The sequence below is a fragment of the Polistes canadensis genome, unplaced genomic scaffold (assembly GCF_001313835.1).
Source record: "Polistes canadensis isolate GaletaPanama2010 unplaced genomic scaffold, ASM131383v1 scaffold_30, whole genome shotgun sequence".
In the NCBI taxonomy this organism is placed as follows: domain Eukaryota; kingdom Metazoa; phylum Arthropoda; class Insecta; order Hymenoptera; family Vespidae; genus Polistes; species Polistes canadensis.
In genome coordinates, this window is record NW_014569577.1 from 598,557 (window position 1) to 616,301 (window position 17,745).

The 17,745-nt window shown below is 34.3% G+C and overlaps 1 protein-coding gene across 3 annotated transcripts in view; it reads right to left on the reverse strand.

Moving 5' to 3' along the window:
- Positions 1 to 667: 667 nt before the first annotated feature.
- LOC106784076 (complexin) overlaps positions 668 to 17,745 on the reverse strand; it is a 231,614-nt gene continuing 214,536 nt past the window's right edge. For all 3 annotated transcript variants that reach the window (XM_014743193.1, XM_014743194.1, XM_014743195.1), the window contains 2 exons: positions 2,521 to 2,650; positions 668 to 898 (listed from right to left, as the gene is read on the reverse strand). In XM_014743193.1, coding sequence (XP_014598679.1) covers positions 825 to 898; positions 2,521 to 2,650 — 204 coding nt within the window. In that variant the 3' untranslated portion in view covers positions 668 to 824. The remainder of the gene's footprint in view (positions 899 to 2,520; positions 2,651 to 17,745) is intronic.

Consider the following 17,745-nt stretch of genomic DNA (forward strand, 5'->3'; position numbering starts at 1 on the left):
ATAAAAAGAAAGAGAGAGAGAGAGAGAGAGGGAGAGAGAGAGAAAGAGATAGAAAGAAAGTAAAACATAAAATCAAGTAAAATAACAAAGAAATAAAAGAAAAAGAATAATACAAAACGCGCGCACCCACCCACACACACCCACCCACACACACACACACGTACACCTATACGACAAAAATGTATTCTCGTTAATATTTCGTGTGTGTCCCTTTTTCTTTTCTTTTCTTTTTTTTTTTTTACTTTGTCTCTCCTTTTATTTTTCCCTTCGATGTGGAGGAGAAAGACGCGGATCGATCTTGGATAATAACTCGAAGCACTTGTCTTTCCTTTTCTCTCTCCAAAAGGTTAACGCGATTGACCTTGAACTTTCTCTTTCTCTCTCTCTTTCTCTCTCTCTCTCACATACTCCCTTTCTCCGGGCGCGTGTTTTTCGCTCTCTTTCCGACGTTCTCTCTTCGAATAGAAGGTCGAGTAACGATGGTTGTGTTGGACGACACGCTCGAATCGATTTACGTACGGCGCGGCAAATGCGACCAAGACGCAACCTTCCTTCCCCCTATCCTTCAACCTCCTCCCCCCTCCGCCGTTCCTTCATTCCCTTCCTCTTATTTCCTCATCCCTTTTTCCCCATCCCCATCCCCATCCTCCTCCTTCTCCTCCTCTTCCTTCTCTTCCTCCTCTGCTCAGTTCACCAACAGTTGTAGTAGTAGTAGTAGTAGTAATAGTAGCTTCCCTTCTGCATTTTCCACCCMCCCCCCCATCGTCCTCTATCACGATGACACACGATGTCGCGCTCGCCGTCCGTTTGATGCACCCGTAGGCTCATTGGAGGCTGCACTTACTTTCGATTTGCGTTTTGATGTCCATCACGTGCGTCTCTAACACGTTCTTCAGTTCTGAAACATATTCAAGTATACACAGTTATCGATTATCGAGAAAATGTAATATGGTTTGAGATTGAAATCTTATTTTGTCACGTATAATTCTTAAGGGGTACATCTAATGTAACCGCCTAAAAAAAGGTGATTTTTAAGCGAATTTTATTTTAAAGAAAACTAATGCATGAAATATTTGAAAATTTAGAGGATATATTTATACATAATTAACGAATATTCAGTCTAAAATTTTCAAATGAAAAAAGGTAATTTTTAACGAGTTATTTGCTATCTCCCAAGTTATCAAACGGCTGCAGTGATTTCGGATGAAATAAAACAAAAAAAATACTGTTAATCTAGAAGGTATTGCCTATACAATGACCTACAATTGTGAAAAAGAATTGAAATTTAACAAAATGGCAGACTTTTTAAAAAGAAAATCAAATTTTACTAAAAATTTTGATGATTTTTGGCCCGCCAAAATTACATTTTTTATACAATCGAAAAACTTATAGGTCATTATACAGAGAAACATATACGAAATAAGCAGAAAAAAATCAAAGCGATCGGATAATTCTTCTTCGAGTTATAACTGCAGCCAATTTGAAAAATGTAGTTTTGAGAGAAACGCGTTCAAAGATAAAATGATTGCTTTCTAATCCCTAACCGGTTACTCTTTAGAAAGCTATAACTCTAAAACTATTTGAAATATTTATTTGAAATTTCAGTATGTTATTTCTAAAGATATAGACTATAAAAATATGCAAAAGAAAAAAATCAATTTTTTCAAAATTTCACACTAGGTATGCCCCTTAATGGGTCATACTCCTGGCCAATCGTTGCTTGACTTTTAGCGATCTTTACAGGATGTAATTATTTTTCTCAACGCGATACTAATTATCATTTATCAGTATTATCCAATTAATCGTATCTATGAATTCGTATTGGTTGAATAATTTGAGAAAAGTATTATTATATATCACGGTCCGAATAACAATGTTAAACACACTCTCACAAGTCGACTCTCTCTCTCTCTCTCTCTCTCTCTCTCTCTCTCGTTAGATTCGTGGTTGGGTGGGTGGGTGGTTGGTGGTATTGCTTGTTCGAATCCTCGAGGCGGTTTCTGTTTGATTTCTAGCCACGGCTCGTTAACCTCTCATCGATCAAGTCAGTCAGCCCTACTTCCCTCTCTTCCCTATTCCGGAAACTCAGTGGCACACATTAATTCCTTGCCGTACTACAATTCGCTCGATATCCCTCTTATGAATTTGCGTACCCCTTTCACACCACCCTCGACAACAACCACCCTCTCGCTCGCCATCATCTCGATTCATTATTTACAATGACGACGTTTCGACTTTGAACGAAGTAAATATTTCATTCGATTTAAGCTTATCGAGTATTCCTCTCTCTCTCTCTCTCTCTCTCTCTCTTCGTTATTTTATGAAAAATTCAACATCTCTTTTTCTGCGCGAGCTTTGTGGACTCGGAATAATTATCGCGACGAATTGTAAGAACCCGAATGATGGAAATTTAATGTTTTTCGATTCTGAGAAATACTTGATTGAATTTAAATAAGAGAGAGAGAGAGAGAGAGAGAGATAGAGAGAGAAAGAAAAAGAAAAAGAAAAAGGACAACATACTCGTTAACTCGTCTTCGTCTTCAGCTTCAGCCTCGGCTGCCAATTCCTCTGGTGTTTTCTTCTTTCGCATCAAAGGATTCGGCTCCTCTTGCGGCATTTCTTGAATCTCTTCTCGCTTCTTTATGTTATACTGCAAAAGTCAATATATTATCGGAGATTAATTAAATGAATTAAACGAAACCGATTGTAGTCTCACGTGTCTACGACATGAAACAATATCAAGGATTAATAAAATTCATTTTTATTTAAGTTTCAAGATATTTATTTGCTTGGTCAAAATTAATCGAACGCGTTTCGATATTTTTCGATCGATGTGCGCGTGTGGTGTGAAGGAATAAAAAATAAAAATAAAATAAATATATATATATATATGAAAAAAGCGAGGGTGCAGCAGCAGTTAATCGCAAATCGCAATTAAGAACTTGAAAAAATAGAACGTGTTCTCCTCCTATTAACCAAAGCTATAAATTTGTGTTTTTTGTGTTATTTTTTCGTATTGTTCAGATAATTAAAAGCTATACGCACGCACGCACGCACATATATATATTTTCACAAATATAATAGTATATGTATATACGTAAATAGAGTGAGTCAATAATTGTCAAGAGAGAGGAGTTAACTTCATCAATTACCTTTGAAACAAAACAAATACTCTTTCCCAAAACTATCGTGTCAAATTGATGCCGACAGTTGTTGAATGGTCAAGCTATGTACAATGTATCGTGGGTATACAGTGAGTTCTCAGGATTGTTCGTACCCACCGTTCCTACTGTTAATTGGAAATACCGTATTTGCTTTTAATACAAAGAGCTTCCAAAGTTTTATATTAATAAAAACATATTTTATAAGATTTTTATATGATGAAAAATTAATCTTACAAAAGTATTTGCATTTTTATACAAGATACACGATAAAAATACAATTATTATTTGTCTGATATTGATATCATAAACTGATATCGATAAGCAGCACATATATTTATAAATATATCTCGGAAAATATGAACCGTTTGATATTAAACATAGATCATAGACGTTAAGTCCGTTAATTCATTTGATTTTCATCCATCGGCTGTTCCATTGATTGGCCAGCTTAATATCAATAATTAAACGGCTCGTTGCGTTAGAGCTAATGCATTATGTTCACCTCAACTGTCCCCATCTCTATTTATCTATCTATTTATCTAACTATGTGTCTGTATCACACTGTCCTTTCTCTTTCTCTTTCTATCTTCTCGACCTTTAACCCATTATTGTCGCATTTAATAAAAGCACGATAATTCAGTGTACTTTGTCGAAATAAACGAAGAGATCATATTACATCGAGCACATGTATCAACTTTCTTTTTCTTTCTTTTATTTATTTATTTTTTTTTTATTTTTTATTTTTGATATCTGTCAGCAATATATTCTTCTTTTTTATTCTCTATTTCGAAAATATGATAATATTTGCTTGAAATACGGCGCCCCCAATATCTTTCGTTTACTGGTAAAAATATTCGAAAGAAAGATAGAGGTCTCGTATCAATCTAATTTTGTCACGTTTTCTGTCTGCGTTCTTCAACCTAGAACCGCGTAGAGATATCTAAACGATATTTCTAAAGTGTCAAGGAAAAATAGAAAATGTGCGCGGTTAGAAAAATGTGAGATATTCTTTTAGTAAGATGCATTTATCTTATATTATATAGAATCGGTCGGACAATTTTTGAAATACTATTGTACCAATTGAGGCTTTCATATAGAATTTTCTTTTTGTTCTTTTGTTGTCTATATTTTTCTCTCGAATTACGATATGAGAATGATGGTGTCATGTTTCTGACACTAACGGTCACTTTTCGAGTATCTCTCGTACGTTTATTTGCTAACAGCTGCACTGACGAGTATGGGAAATCTGGTCATATACATATTACCTATGTATACAAATACATAAGTATGTTATATATATATGTATGAAGAGAAAGAAAGACAGGGAGAGGGAGAGGGAGAGAGGGAGAGAGAATAACAGGAGCGTTAATATATATTATGGGAGAACACGTACTAGCATCCATCGGGATGATGCTTTGTATTCTAGGGGTACTCTTGTGGTAGACAATGAGCTCGATTGCGGTACAAGCTGGACACGTCATTGGTAGTACAAGTACCAAACGTTGTGCGCTTACATGTAGTAGGTACTATGTGCTGTACCAATGTCGTGTCACATTCCGCGATATATGCGAATTCGCGTACGTATTGCGACTGTGGAATGGAGAACATTGACTTTGCACCTTTATCCATTATATCTCTTTCCCTTAATATCTTACTTTTCATTGAGAATATTATTCCGATCGAATGATCACGTGTAATAAGATTAACGTATAATTTATACGATGTAATTTATTTTGAAAAATAATTTTGACGAAGTATGTATTCTTTACGAGTGTGTTTGGTTATCGTTACCAAAGTGCACCACCCTTTTTCTCTCTCTTTCTCGTAGAAATTCGTGGGGAAATGGGGTGAGGAGGGGGAGGGAGGGAAGTGGGGGATCGATGTTGCCGATGTAAAATATCGACGTGTACTTTAATTAAAAATCTGTCCGAGTCGTTCAACGAAACGAGGTCAATCTATATAACGCGAACGGCTAATTGTAGTAGTAGTTTCTATGATAACATCTGATACGAAACGAAACGAAACGAAACGAAACAGTATTGCATATAATCAGATTATGTCCGACGAGATCGGTTTCGGTTAATTTTACTTTTTCCTATTACATTATGTATAAGTAGAAAAATATTCGTTAATAATATAAACTCGTGGATATACTGGGGAATCAAATTTTCGAGAAAATACTCGGTGGTTTGTAGTAGGAAAATGCATTTAAATCGTTTCCTCGTAAACAGCTGAGCTATCGTTGTACACGAAGTGTGTAATGGTACTTTATTAGTATTCACATGGTTATCCCTCTCTCTCTCTCTCTCTCTCTCTCTCTCTGACGTTCTCTCTTTTCCTCTTTTTTTTCTGTGTATTCCTTGCAATCAAGCTGATTGTCACGTGAGTCCCGGAAAATGCTTCGACCACGCGACCGAATACTACAGTTATTTGTAAATTGTTCGTTAACGGTAAAAGGATTTCGTTTAAATTTGTATTCCGATTGTTGATAGGCAGAGAGAGAGAGAAAGAGAGAGAGAGAGGGAAATGGTAAAAAATCATCCGTTGGCTATTTTTTATCTCTTTATCTCTCTCTCTCTTTTCGGCTCGCCCTGGTAATTTCGTTAAATGGACGCTCCTCTCTTTCTCTCTCTCTCTCTCTCTCTCTCTCTCTCTCTCTCTCTCTTTTCGCTCGGTTGGCGAGAGAAGTGGAGGAGGAAGCCGGAAATTAAACGGGGATTTAAATGTAACGCTTAAATGTTCTCGCCCTGTGAAAATATTAGTATTCGCGTATCTGTGTGCCTATTCGTTGCCTCGTCTACCTATCCGTATTCGTGCGGACAGTAATATCGTTTGAAATTTTATTCATCCTCCATACCAGATGGGAATTGAAAAAGAATTTGCTTGATCGTTCGTTCATTCGTTCGTCGTTAATCGTTAATTAATATTTTTTTTTGTTTTTTTTTTATCTTTCTTTTCAATTACGCATTTGAAAATAATTTTCTCTTTATAACGAGTTACGAATGTTTATCGTCGTATTATAATATTTCAAACGAAAGAACAACAATTCCAGGTGTATCCTTTTTTATTTTTAATCTGGATTAAAAATGCTAAAAGAGGGTTACGCCATTGTTATCCTATTTAAATGATTAAATTCAAATAAATGTTCTGATTTATGCATCGGATTTAACGATTTCCGATGAGCCCTGCAACGTATCTACTCAATTTTCGTCTAAATTGGAAGTAAGCTCACGTAGAATGATGGTAGAAATGCGAATGAAAACGATCGGACGACATCCCGTATCAATTATACTCTATCGTTTCAATTGAATATGCAAATTAATTACGTTACACGGCACGAAGTTTCTATCCGATCATTTTGTAGCCGTAACAAAATGTTATGAGGCGATTAATAAACGATATCGATATCATTACTCCGTTACTACTGGCGAATATGATTTTTGGCATGATACATTCTAATCGATATCATCACTGTGGTCGTTTCCCGATGACAAGGCGAAGTAAAATAATCATCGGTATTGCATTAAACACGGAGATCGTATCGGAATTTTTAATTACATTTACCGTCGTGAGAAATACCGGGATCATCGACGATCGATTCGTTTTCCCGTAATTCTCGGATTCAAAACAATTACCAATAACAATGATAAATAAAATCTATCGAATTCGTCGGATATATAAAAATGTTATTGAAACAAAATGAACATTATGTTTAAAAATATCATTTTAAATCGAAACTCGCGTAATATATAGATCGAAATTGTTTGTAAACTTCAAATCAAGGGATCCTTTCTAAATAGTTTATCTCGTAACGTCGATAGATCAAGTTCTCTTTTGTAACTATCGGCAAATAATTTAACTATTTTCTGCGTATCACGTGGTAGATACTACAAGAGAACAAAACAACTCGAGTATGTAATTGCTTTTTTGTTCTTACGCGTTCAATTACGTGCCACACGATTCAAGATCCTAATGGAAAAAGGAAGAAAGAGGTGGTATGTACGGGATGCGATAGATAGATAAAAAAGATTATAAGGATTTGATTCGAAAGTATTTTCAACAAGTATATCGTGTATTACATCATTAACTATATATATATATATATAAAATTACTATCAATAAATCAGATATATATATTATAATTTTTATTATAATTCGACTAATGTTACATAGTGTGTAAACGTATACGCAAAAGGTCGATATTTTAATCGTAAATCCATTAAGTATCGGAAGCTATTATTTGATTTAAGGTTGACTTTGACATCTCATTAAGTATTAAATTAAGCGACACTTTGTAATATAAGTGGTCCTAACTTCGTTGAACGCGAGCGGCTCCTTAAGTACTTTCACGGCTGGTCGGGCGAACGTCTTAAAAGGAGTCAGCCTGACTCTATTAGGAAGTCGCCATATTGAATGCAGGGACTCCCTACTAGAGTCAATTTGACCCCAGTTAAGTTCAATCTTCTTTCTTCCTATTTTCTTCTCCTCGAATACCGGCACAGTCCGTCGTAGTTCTTTTCTCGTCCCTTTTTTCGTCCTTCTCCTCCTTCCCCTCCTTTTCTGTGTTTTTTTTTTCCATTTTCTTTCTTTCGTTCGTTCGTTTTCTTCTTCTCATTCCCCTTTTCTCTTCTTAAAACATCAGCTTCGACACCTAGTAGGAAGAGAAGATACCCGTGTTAAACACGGTGCGAGACGATCGATCGGTAGGTACGATCTTAATTACAACGTTGGAAAGTTAATCAACTAGCCCTTGGAACATTTATGCACTTCTCTATCGATCGTACAGTCTCATTTTACACGACGCGTAGGTATCTTTGCTTAACTCTTTTCTTTCTTTTTTTCATTTTTCTTTTTTTTCAATGGAACGACTCGAAAAGAAAATATTTTCCCGTTTGAGAGATGCGACACCTATACGTCTAGATTTTCGACTTTTTTTGTTTGAAACCCTTTCTTTTTTTTTGTTGTTGTTGTTGTTGTTGCCTTTCACCGATACCCGATTTTATTTCAAGAGATTTCACCGATTACAAAGCCGATATTTTGTCGAATGGACAAAAAAAAAAAGACCGATGCGAAGTAAACGTCGTTTGCTCTTTTTTTTTTTTTTTTTTTTTTTTTTTTTTTTTTACGAATTTTTTCATTTTTACAAAGTGAAAGACGAAGAATCGGTTTAAATTGTTCTCTTAAAAAGTGAAACAACGTTTACTTTAATTAGTTAACTTTTCATTCGAGTTCGTAATTCAATTAAGTAAGTGCCATACTTACAGATCATACTCCTAGTTCCATTTAAACCTGAAATATTAGTTAATTTTATCTGAAAAATAAGAAAAGTTCGAGATAATATAGTGTCTCGTTTGAAAATGAAAAAAAGATAATGTATAATTCTTTATCTTACCTGAAAAATCTTCACTCTTATTAAATTTCACTATCACTTTGGTAAAAGAAAAAGAAAAAGAAAAAGAAAAAGAAGAAGAAGAAGACGAACAAATTCGATAAGATCTACTCATACACTTCTCCTCCTTTTACTTTTTTTTTTTATTTTGATTTTGACAAATAACGTCAAAGAGAATTCAAACGCATTTTCGAGCACATTTAAACTCGCGTTATTTCGATCCTTGTGCATTCGTTCGATTTGCGATATCCATTCACACTTTCTCTCCCTCCCTCTCTCTCTCCCTCTCTATCTCTCTCTCCTTCCCTTTCTTTCTTTCGATTTCATTCTTTCTGATTTTTGTCTACCCTTCTCATAGCTCCTTTTAGAAACGAATTTCCCTGCCATTTTATTGACACCAGTCAGCGTTCCCGAGACACGTCGATGTTTCCACGGGTCATGAATTTGCGAAATTGGAAAGCTGTCTGTCTCATCTTTTCCTATATTTCGCCTACTACCAACTACTATCCCAACTCCCGAACCCTTCCAACCCTTTCCCCCTCCCTCCTTTCCTCCTTCCCTCTTTATCCATCTCCCTCGCGAATTTTTCTTTTCCTTTATATTCTCGAGTTCCCTTTCTTCGTTCCATAGGCTTGCTGTCTGTCTGTGACTCGCGCAAAGAAAGCAAAAGAAAATGCAAAGGACGACAGAACTTTTTCTAAATTCTTCGAATTTTTCTAACTTTTGAATACTACTTGTAGATATATACGTTCAACTAGTTTCTAACCCCCTACTCCGAACAATATATGAAATTTCTTTTCTATTTTTTTCTTTTTTTTTTTTTGATATACTGAGAGAAAAATGTTTTCAAATATATCTATCGCATTTTTTTTACATTTTACATTTTACTTTCTGTATTATTTTTATATTATATAATTGTATTGTATATGTACATGCATACGTCTCGTGTATGAATTATTTATTAGATGCAATAAAAAAAAGAAAAAAAAAGTATAATAAAACTATGACAAATCGTTTGAAATGGAAGGAAATATCAATCGTTTTCATTATTTTCCGTATTCTTAGTATAACGAAGAAAATCAATATAACCGAATGAATTTTCTTTCCGCTTTATCTTCATGATATATCATAGAAATGAATTTGAAAAAAAGAAAAAAAAAAAGAAATTTCAGCCAGTCAGAGAGGAAACGAATAACTGCGAGAATTCCGTATCTTTTGACACGCGAAGGATACAATTCATTTCAAGCGCCCTTATCCTTTATCTTTTTCAATGTTTTACTTGAAGAAATATCACAGGTAGTCGGCGTTTTTCACGTAGCTTTTTATGAACCCGCTGTGCGATAAAAAAGTTGGCCTGCACTAAAAACACATTTTATTGCTTTCGTCAATGTCGTGTGTGGTTTTTTCTTTCATTGTTGTTCTTCTCGTTATTATTATTGTTGTTGTTGTATGCGTGCGTGCAGGTATATATGCACACGTTAATCACCGAGTTAGTATTCTCACGTTTTTAAACTCAGCAATACAAGGCATCATCGATCGACCTTCTTCGAACGTGATCGGTTGTGAAGATATTTAAACTCAATAAGGCTTCGCGTTTATCGGTCTTCCGTAATTTGCGTTAGGGTTTGTCGCTTAGGTTATAAATATAAATAAGGAAAGAAAATTTCTTCGATGAATATAAGTCATATATTTTGTTAATAAGATTATATAAGAATTGTGATCAGGTATTATTAATTATATTAATATGCGTTTATTTAAAAATAATTATTGATCATTTATCCAATTATAGGATTCACTTTTGATGTTTCTCTCTCTCTCTCTCTTTCGTTCTTTTTTTTATCGTGTTATTTTAATTGACAGAAATAATATACAAAAACGAACAGGCCAATCGTAAATTATTAACTTAGTTTATTACGATCGTCTTTCTATGTCCTTAACAACAGCTATTACATTTCGAATAATAAACGAGTATCGATTTAACATTCCCTAGAGATTATATAACAAGGGTAGTCAAATACAAGAGGGTACATTTTTGGGTAACTTTCGATATTCCTGACAATCCGATTAAAATCGATATTCGGGCAGTATTGTTAAATAATTTAATTGCATTAACTTGAACAAAACGTGTTAATTATAATTATCAATTTAATCTTATAATTAAATTCTTCTATTAAAGCAATACTTTATATCACATTAAATATAGGATATTTATACAGTATTTAAAATAATTTTCATCGTGTTTTAATTGGAGAACAAACACGTTAAATAATCGCAATTATCGATATGCTAATGTATAATTAAATTAAAATGTTATTTTATATATAATTATAAATCATTTTTGTGGATTATGTTTATTTTAAAGATAAAATAATTGTGCATCTTTGGGGGTCTTTGACACTGCGATACGTTCCACGAAACATCAAAGCTTGAGAACCTCTAACTCGTAGGGCATCCTTCACGTGACGTTTCATATTTCACCTAGCGAAATTCGATGCCGGATATGTACGGCGAGTTAGCTTTTAAAGGCCGCCCGCTAGTTTCTACTGACGTTGCACGCTAACTGCATTCAAGATTATCGTCTGCACTTTTGCATCGTCATTGGGTAGGTAATGCTAGTCGCGTGCACGCCTATAATGAACGAAGACCAAGTCGTTTACCCGATTACGTATTGTATGTGTAAGGAAATTAGTTTCCTATGTGTTTTTCTTTTATTCCTTTTTTTTTTTTCTTTTTTTCTTCAGACAGGAAGGAAAATTGAAAAATTTAAAAGAAAAAAAAAAGAGAGAGAACAATTTACGCCGTATCGTCAATATTGCGATTGGATTTTATACGTCTACGATTTATTAATAGTTAACATTTCAACTTTGTCATGCTTTTTTCTTGCAGTTCTTTTACAAACAAAAAAGAAAAAAAGTTAGAAATCTAATGAAAAGAAAGTGTATTGTAATTTTGTGTTATCCAGTAATTATCTACGGTTAAGAACATGCAACATTTTACTACTTTACATCAAAATAAACGATTTATTTACACGTAAGCGTAAAGTGTCGTGCGTTAGCTCGTTCCAAAAATATTTTTATATTAAAACATTAATTAAAAAAAAAAAAAAAAAAAAAAAACAAAAAATTATCCATCGTTAAGAGTAGATATAAAATATAATTTATTTAATTAATGATATAAAAGTACGAATATTACATTTATTCGTATTATTATATCAAATTTAAATTTTGTCCGAAATGTTTCGTTATATTATTGCGAATAGAATCATTGTTTAAATCCATAGTCTATCGGTAAAAGAGAAAGAAAAAGGAATTTTACCGTGGAGATTCGATAAGGTACATAATAAAGTACATCGATGCGTGGTGTACTATCGACGAACCGACACGTCGGTAGGGATTGGTGGGGGTTGGTGGGGATCGGTGGGGTTCGACAACGCGCAATAATGTCGTTCGCTTCGGTTATTTCTCGAAGAAGAGCAAGATGTCGACTCGTGTGTTTCATTTTGCCTGCTATTTTTCTATCCGACTTACCAGGAAAAGGACATTTTTATTATCGCGAATCTTTCTCAATTGTAATATTTCTTTTTTCTTTTTTTTAGTATAGAGAAAATTGTCGTAAGAAAAAAAAAACAAGAATCATCTTCTTTTAAAGTGCAAATCGAATATCGACGGATAAATAAAAGACGGAGAAAGGATGTTGGTGGTTGGTGAATGTGGGGAGGGGGGGGGTTGAAGGATAAGTAAAGAAATAAATTTTTTTTTTATCGAAGAATAACCTTCCATTTGTCTTTCGACGTATATTATATAAGTGTGCGAGCGTGTGTAGGTATTCATTAAAATTGCATCGCAACCTACATATGGCAAAATCGATGATATCGTCAAGATTATTTCATCTCCTCCTTAAGCCGTGCACACACACATACACACACAAACGATTGTACGATTTAGACGATTTTTTTCTTCGTGGTTTAAAATTATAGTCGCGATTAAGCGTATTTTTGTTATATTTATAGATACTAGATATATTATATTTATTTTCGTGCAAACTTTATATTAGCGTGTTCGAGAATTTTAACTCGTTTTTGATAATCGAATAAATTTATTCGTTAACGTTATTATACTTCTAGATGATTAAGATGTAACAATTAATTCGTTATCTCAAAATTGATATAATATCACACGTAATAAAGTTATTTTTGTGCGATTTTTTTTCTTTTGTTTCTATTTTATTAAATAAAACAAGTTGGTATTTCGATGAGAGATAATTCGAGTCCGGTGGTAAGGAACAAAGGGGAAGAAAAAGAGGTAATAAAAGAAGAAGAAGAAGAAGAAGAAGACACCATACCTATCCTAAAGTTGGTCATACTTTTTAACAAAGCCACGGCGAAAGTTGTTCGGTTAAAGGATAGTCCCTTCTACGCCGAAGACGCGAAAGCTTTTAGATCCTCCCGCGACGTAAATTACAGCTGGCCCTCTCTCCTCTCTCCTCTCTCCTCTCTTCTCTCTTCTCCTCTCCTCTCCTCTCCTTTTCTCTCCTCTTTCCAGTTCGCTAAATTGACTCGCCGCTCTTAAGCGGCTTTACAATCCTTACGAAAGTTCTATCCCGTCTATTCTATCCTGTCGGCTATAAATTATTCTTTTCTTGTCTCTCTCTCTACGTATATGTATGTGTGTGTGTGTGTGTATGTTTTTTTTTTCTCTTTCTTTCCTTTCATCCTTTTTTTCTTTTAGCCGATCCATTCCCGTTAGAGCTACTCGGGGAACACCTAGCCGAGAAATTAAAAGTTTCGAACAAATTTTGCTAGTTAACTCGAGAAAATAAAAGAATTCGAAAAGAAAAGAAAAGAAAAAATCCGCGGGCATCGAACGAAAGATCGCGGAAGTTGTATTTTTATTTGTTTGTTTGTTGGTTTGTTAAAAAAAAATAATACATTCGACGGATACATTGAATTGGGTTTACCCAATTATCGCACTCCTATTACGAATTTCGATTAAACCTACTTTTTATTTCTCTTTCTCTCTCTCTCTCTCTATCTCTGTTTTCTTTCTTTTTCCTTTCGGTAGAAATTTTCGTAAGAGCCACAAGAATTGAATTTTTAATCAGGAAGATGTAGAGCTTCGTTCCTCCACTTCATTATATTCAAACGTCCCATTCACTAGAACGAGGGGCGCGCCGTTTCGTTTCCATTGTTTCATTGGTAACGTAACGAGACGACAGAACGTCTGCTGGAACTTAGCCAACGTCTGGAAGATTTTTTTAATTAATTGTCCGAGTTAATTGAGTACCTACTGAAAAATATGAGAGAGAGAGAGAGAGAGAGACACGAGATCTTTTACGCTAAAATGTTCTTCCTTACTTCTTACATTTTTTAAACGTCGAATTGTCATCTTTAAATCAACTATATATCTTTGTCTCGTTCTCTCTCACTCTCTCTCTCTCTTTGTAAGAATACATATCTCCATTTTCTCGAATGATCAAAAGAGAATAATGAAAAATGAGGTTGGAAAGTAAAAAGAAACCATAAGAGAAACGGAGAAAGAGAGAAAGATGAAAGATATCTTTCTTTCCTCGTTCTATCTTCTTTTTCTCGAGGGTTGTATTGTAAAATCGTTAATAGTGAATAAAGAAAGAACTAGAGAGGATCGAAAGGATATTTTTGTAATAGGTACGAGGGAACGATCATTATGAAATACGTCGACAAATTGGTCTCGGGGGAAATGTACCGTCTGTTTCATCGTTAATTGCAGTTTTGAAATTTCTTCACTGGCAATTTTCTACGGCAAGAATCCTCTCTCTCTCTCTCTCTCTCTTTCGTTTTAGACGATCATCATCATCATCATCATCATCATCCGACATAATCGGATCTACTACGATTCGGACTCGGATGCGATTATCAGAGTGAACTTTTTTATTTTTTATATCTGTATAGAAAAGAACGTCGTCGAGGATAATGGCTATGGCTTTTTATCTTTTTATACTTAGAACATAGATTTCTATTTTTTTTTCTTTTTCTTATATTATACATTATATTGTTTATAATTTTAATGAATTTTAATTATTAGTAGTATATGCTTTAAAAAATATAAGTGCAACTTTTTAACCTTTATAAAGGTTTTTTACTCGATGTTCCTATGACCTTTACTTTCGGAGATATTCTCGTATAAATTAAAGTTGTTTTCATTGATCCACTGACCTACATAATTTTCACTTGAATGAATACAATGATACAGTGACCTATATAATATCCTGAAATCTACCCGAGCGTGTCAGCTGGTAAACGTAAACAGTTTTTTTTCCCTCCCTAACATAGTACTCTACGCACATATATATTATTTAGTATACTTGTATACTCTAAACATACATACACACACATACATATATATATGGGTAGAAATTATGAATGGGATGATCTTTCGAAGATATTTCCGTAACTAAAAGTCGCGTAGAAATTTGAGAAAAGTAATCTTTTAAATAGGAAAATATTTACATCATTTTTCTACCCGTTCTATCAATTCAAAATAATATTAATGTAAAATAAAATCGTAAAATTAAATGTGTTTCTAATTTTTTGCGTTTATGTCAAAGATTGTTATAATTACAGGACACGTAGGATTAAATTGATTTATCAATAAGGCAAGATAGAAATATTGATATTTTATACTTTTTTCTTTTTTTTTTTTTGCAGTCTTCAAGTGAAATAAATGAAGTTGTCAACCGAACGAAGGGAGATATAGGAATCGAATGACGATCGTTAATAAACAGTAAAAGGTGCCTCGCGGGCTTTTCCTCGGGTTGCATTAGTCGATGTTGTTAGCAGAGTGTCATCGACATCATCGTCATCGTCGTAGTCGTTGTCGCAGTGTCGTCGTTCGAATCCGATCATGTAACGAGATATCGAGACGCGAGAGTTTGCTTAATGAGAGGATAATATTTCACAGGATGAGGTGTACCGGAGGGTGATAATTCGATGAGTTCGATATCGTCATTACGTCATCGTTCTCTATCTCTATCTATCTCTCTCTCTCTCTCTCTGATTTCTCCGATGTATCACAATCTACATTATTGTCATTGTGTTAAATTCTATGATTTCTCGTACTCGAAAGTTTCCAACTCGTGCGAAAGCGTAGACCTTGATTATCCTACGGCTTGGAAATTCCCATGAGAATACGCTCGCGTGATAGAGAAAGTGTATGTGTGTGTGTGTGTGTGAAAGAGATAGAGAGATAGAGAGAGAGAGAGAGAGAGGAGAGGAGAATCGAATTGCGGTCGTAATTTTGTGGAGGAGTGGCCGAGCGAACGGTAGCGAGTACCAATAATTATCCTAATTGCAGGCCATACGCGTGTCTCGTGTAAACAACGATCCTCGATTGGATATTCGTCGAACGTTCCACGTGAAACAACGGGGAAGATTTATTTCTATCCCGTATTTGCGGTATCATTCTCCTAGCGTTACATTATTTTCTTATAAACTGGTCAGAAAAATTTATCGATCGTTGACATACGTAATATGGGAAATTTATTGGAATATCGATGAAGAGTTTGTTTGGATATAATATCGATCATAGATATATATATATATACGTTCTAACTAAATTTGCTATTCAAGAAAAAAATTGTTAGAAATAATATGAGTCAGAATTAAGGGTTGTTTGATGATTTCTTCATAATTGAAATTGATGTCCGTGTTTATTGGTAATTGAAATGAATAAAATCAACGAAACACATATATATATATAATGGATTAATTATTCGATCCTTTGGAAGGATCATTCAATCAGTTCGAGTAATTCGTCGATTTTTACGTATCCTCGTCAGACGAAACGAGCTAATCGTTGAGATCTAATAATCATGGTTTCGTTCAGTATTGAGAGTCATACATCAGTCTATCCGTGTCTATCGTTTTACGTCATGTGTTTTCTGTATTCTGTCCCTTTATCTTTTTTCTTTTTCTCTCTCTTTAGATTTCTGTCTCTCTAAACAAACCCATCGATCTCATCTGGGTCATGTCAGAGTCGTGATTCTGGCATACGACAGAAAAGAGAGAAAGAGTGAGAGAGAGAGAGAGGAAGAGGGAGGATTGACAATGGGTGCTCTACGATCTCGCTTGATATTCCCCCTTGTTTTTTTCCCTTTTGTCGTTTCGTCCTTCCCGTGTCTCGACCGTCGCTCGATTTTACGGCGAATCAGCATGAATACGGAAAAGAAAAAAAAAAAAAAAAGAAAAAAGAAGAAGGGAAAAGAAAAAATACAGAAACGTATAATAATAGAAAAACAAAAAGATTCAAATAGAATATCTTTCTAATATTTTTCGAAAAATTATATATATCGAAACTCCGATTTTCAAAATAATTCTTCTAGCTTCTCTTCTTTTTGTCCTTTGAAAGAAAAATAATAGACGTTGAGAGAGAGAGAGAGAGAGAGAGTGAGAGAGAGAGAGGTATATTATTCGATTGAAAAATTACTTTCAAAATTAATCGAGAACGATACGAAGTATTTAAAATATCCGTTTTTATCGCGTTTCGTTTCGTTTCATTTGAAATGGCATGAGTTTATGTATGTTAATAGAAAAAAAAAAAAAAATAAAGAAAAAAAGGTGGAAAAAGTAAAGTGCATAGTCAGAGAGACGAGACGCAAGTGATTTTTTTTTTTTCGACATAATTCTAACAATTTTCGTACGTACTTAAGGAACACAAATGATAATTAGTTCTCGAGTGTTGACGAAACGTTAGAAAACATTAGCAGAAGAATACAATATAATGGGGGAATATAGAAGTATAATACGAGTGGTATCATATGAGAGAAGTTACGCTTTTACCGGTGTGTATTTCGTTTCAAGTTTTTTTTTTCCCCCTTCTTTTTTTTTTTTGTTTTTCTTTCCTTTCTTTCTTTCTTTCTTTCTCTCCTTTCCACGGGCAGGTACATTTTGTTGTTTCCTTTCTCTCTTTACTTCTTTCGCACACAATAGCTCGACCTTTTCAACACGGGGCAAACCAATTTCATTAATTACTCCAGCCGCGAGAAAATGCATTTGGCGTTGGTATTCGAGGGGGATGATAGTTGCGATGGTGTTGGTTCTATTCCTACTAAAAAAAAAAACAAACAAACAAAAAAACAAACAAAAAAATAGAAAAGGAAAGAAGAGAGTAGCGAGGGGTGGGGGAAAAAAAAAACATGAATAAAAGGAAAAAGGTAACC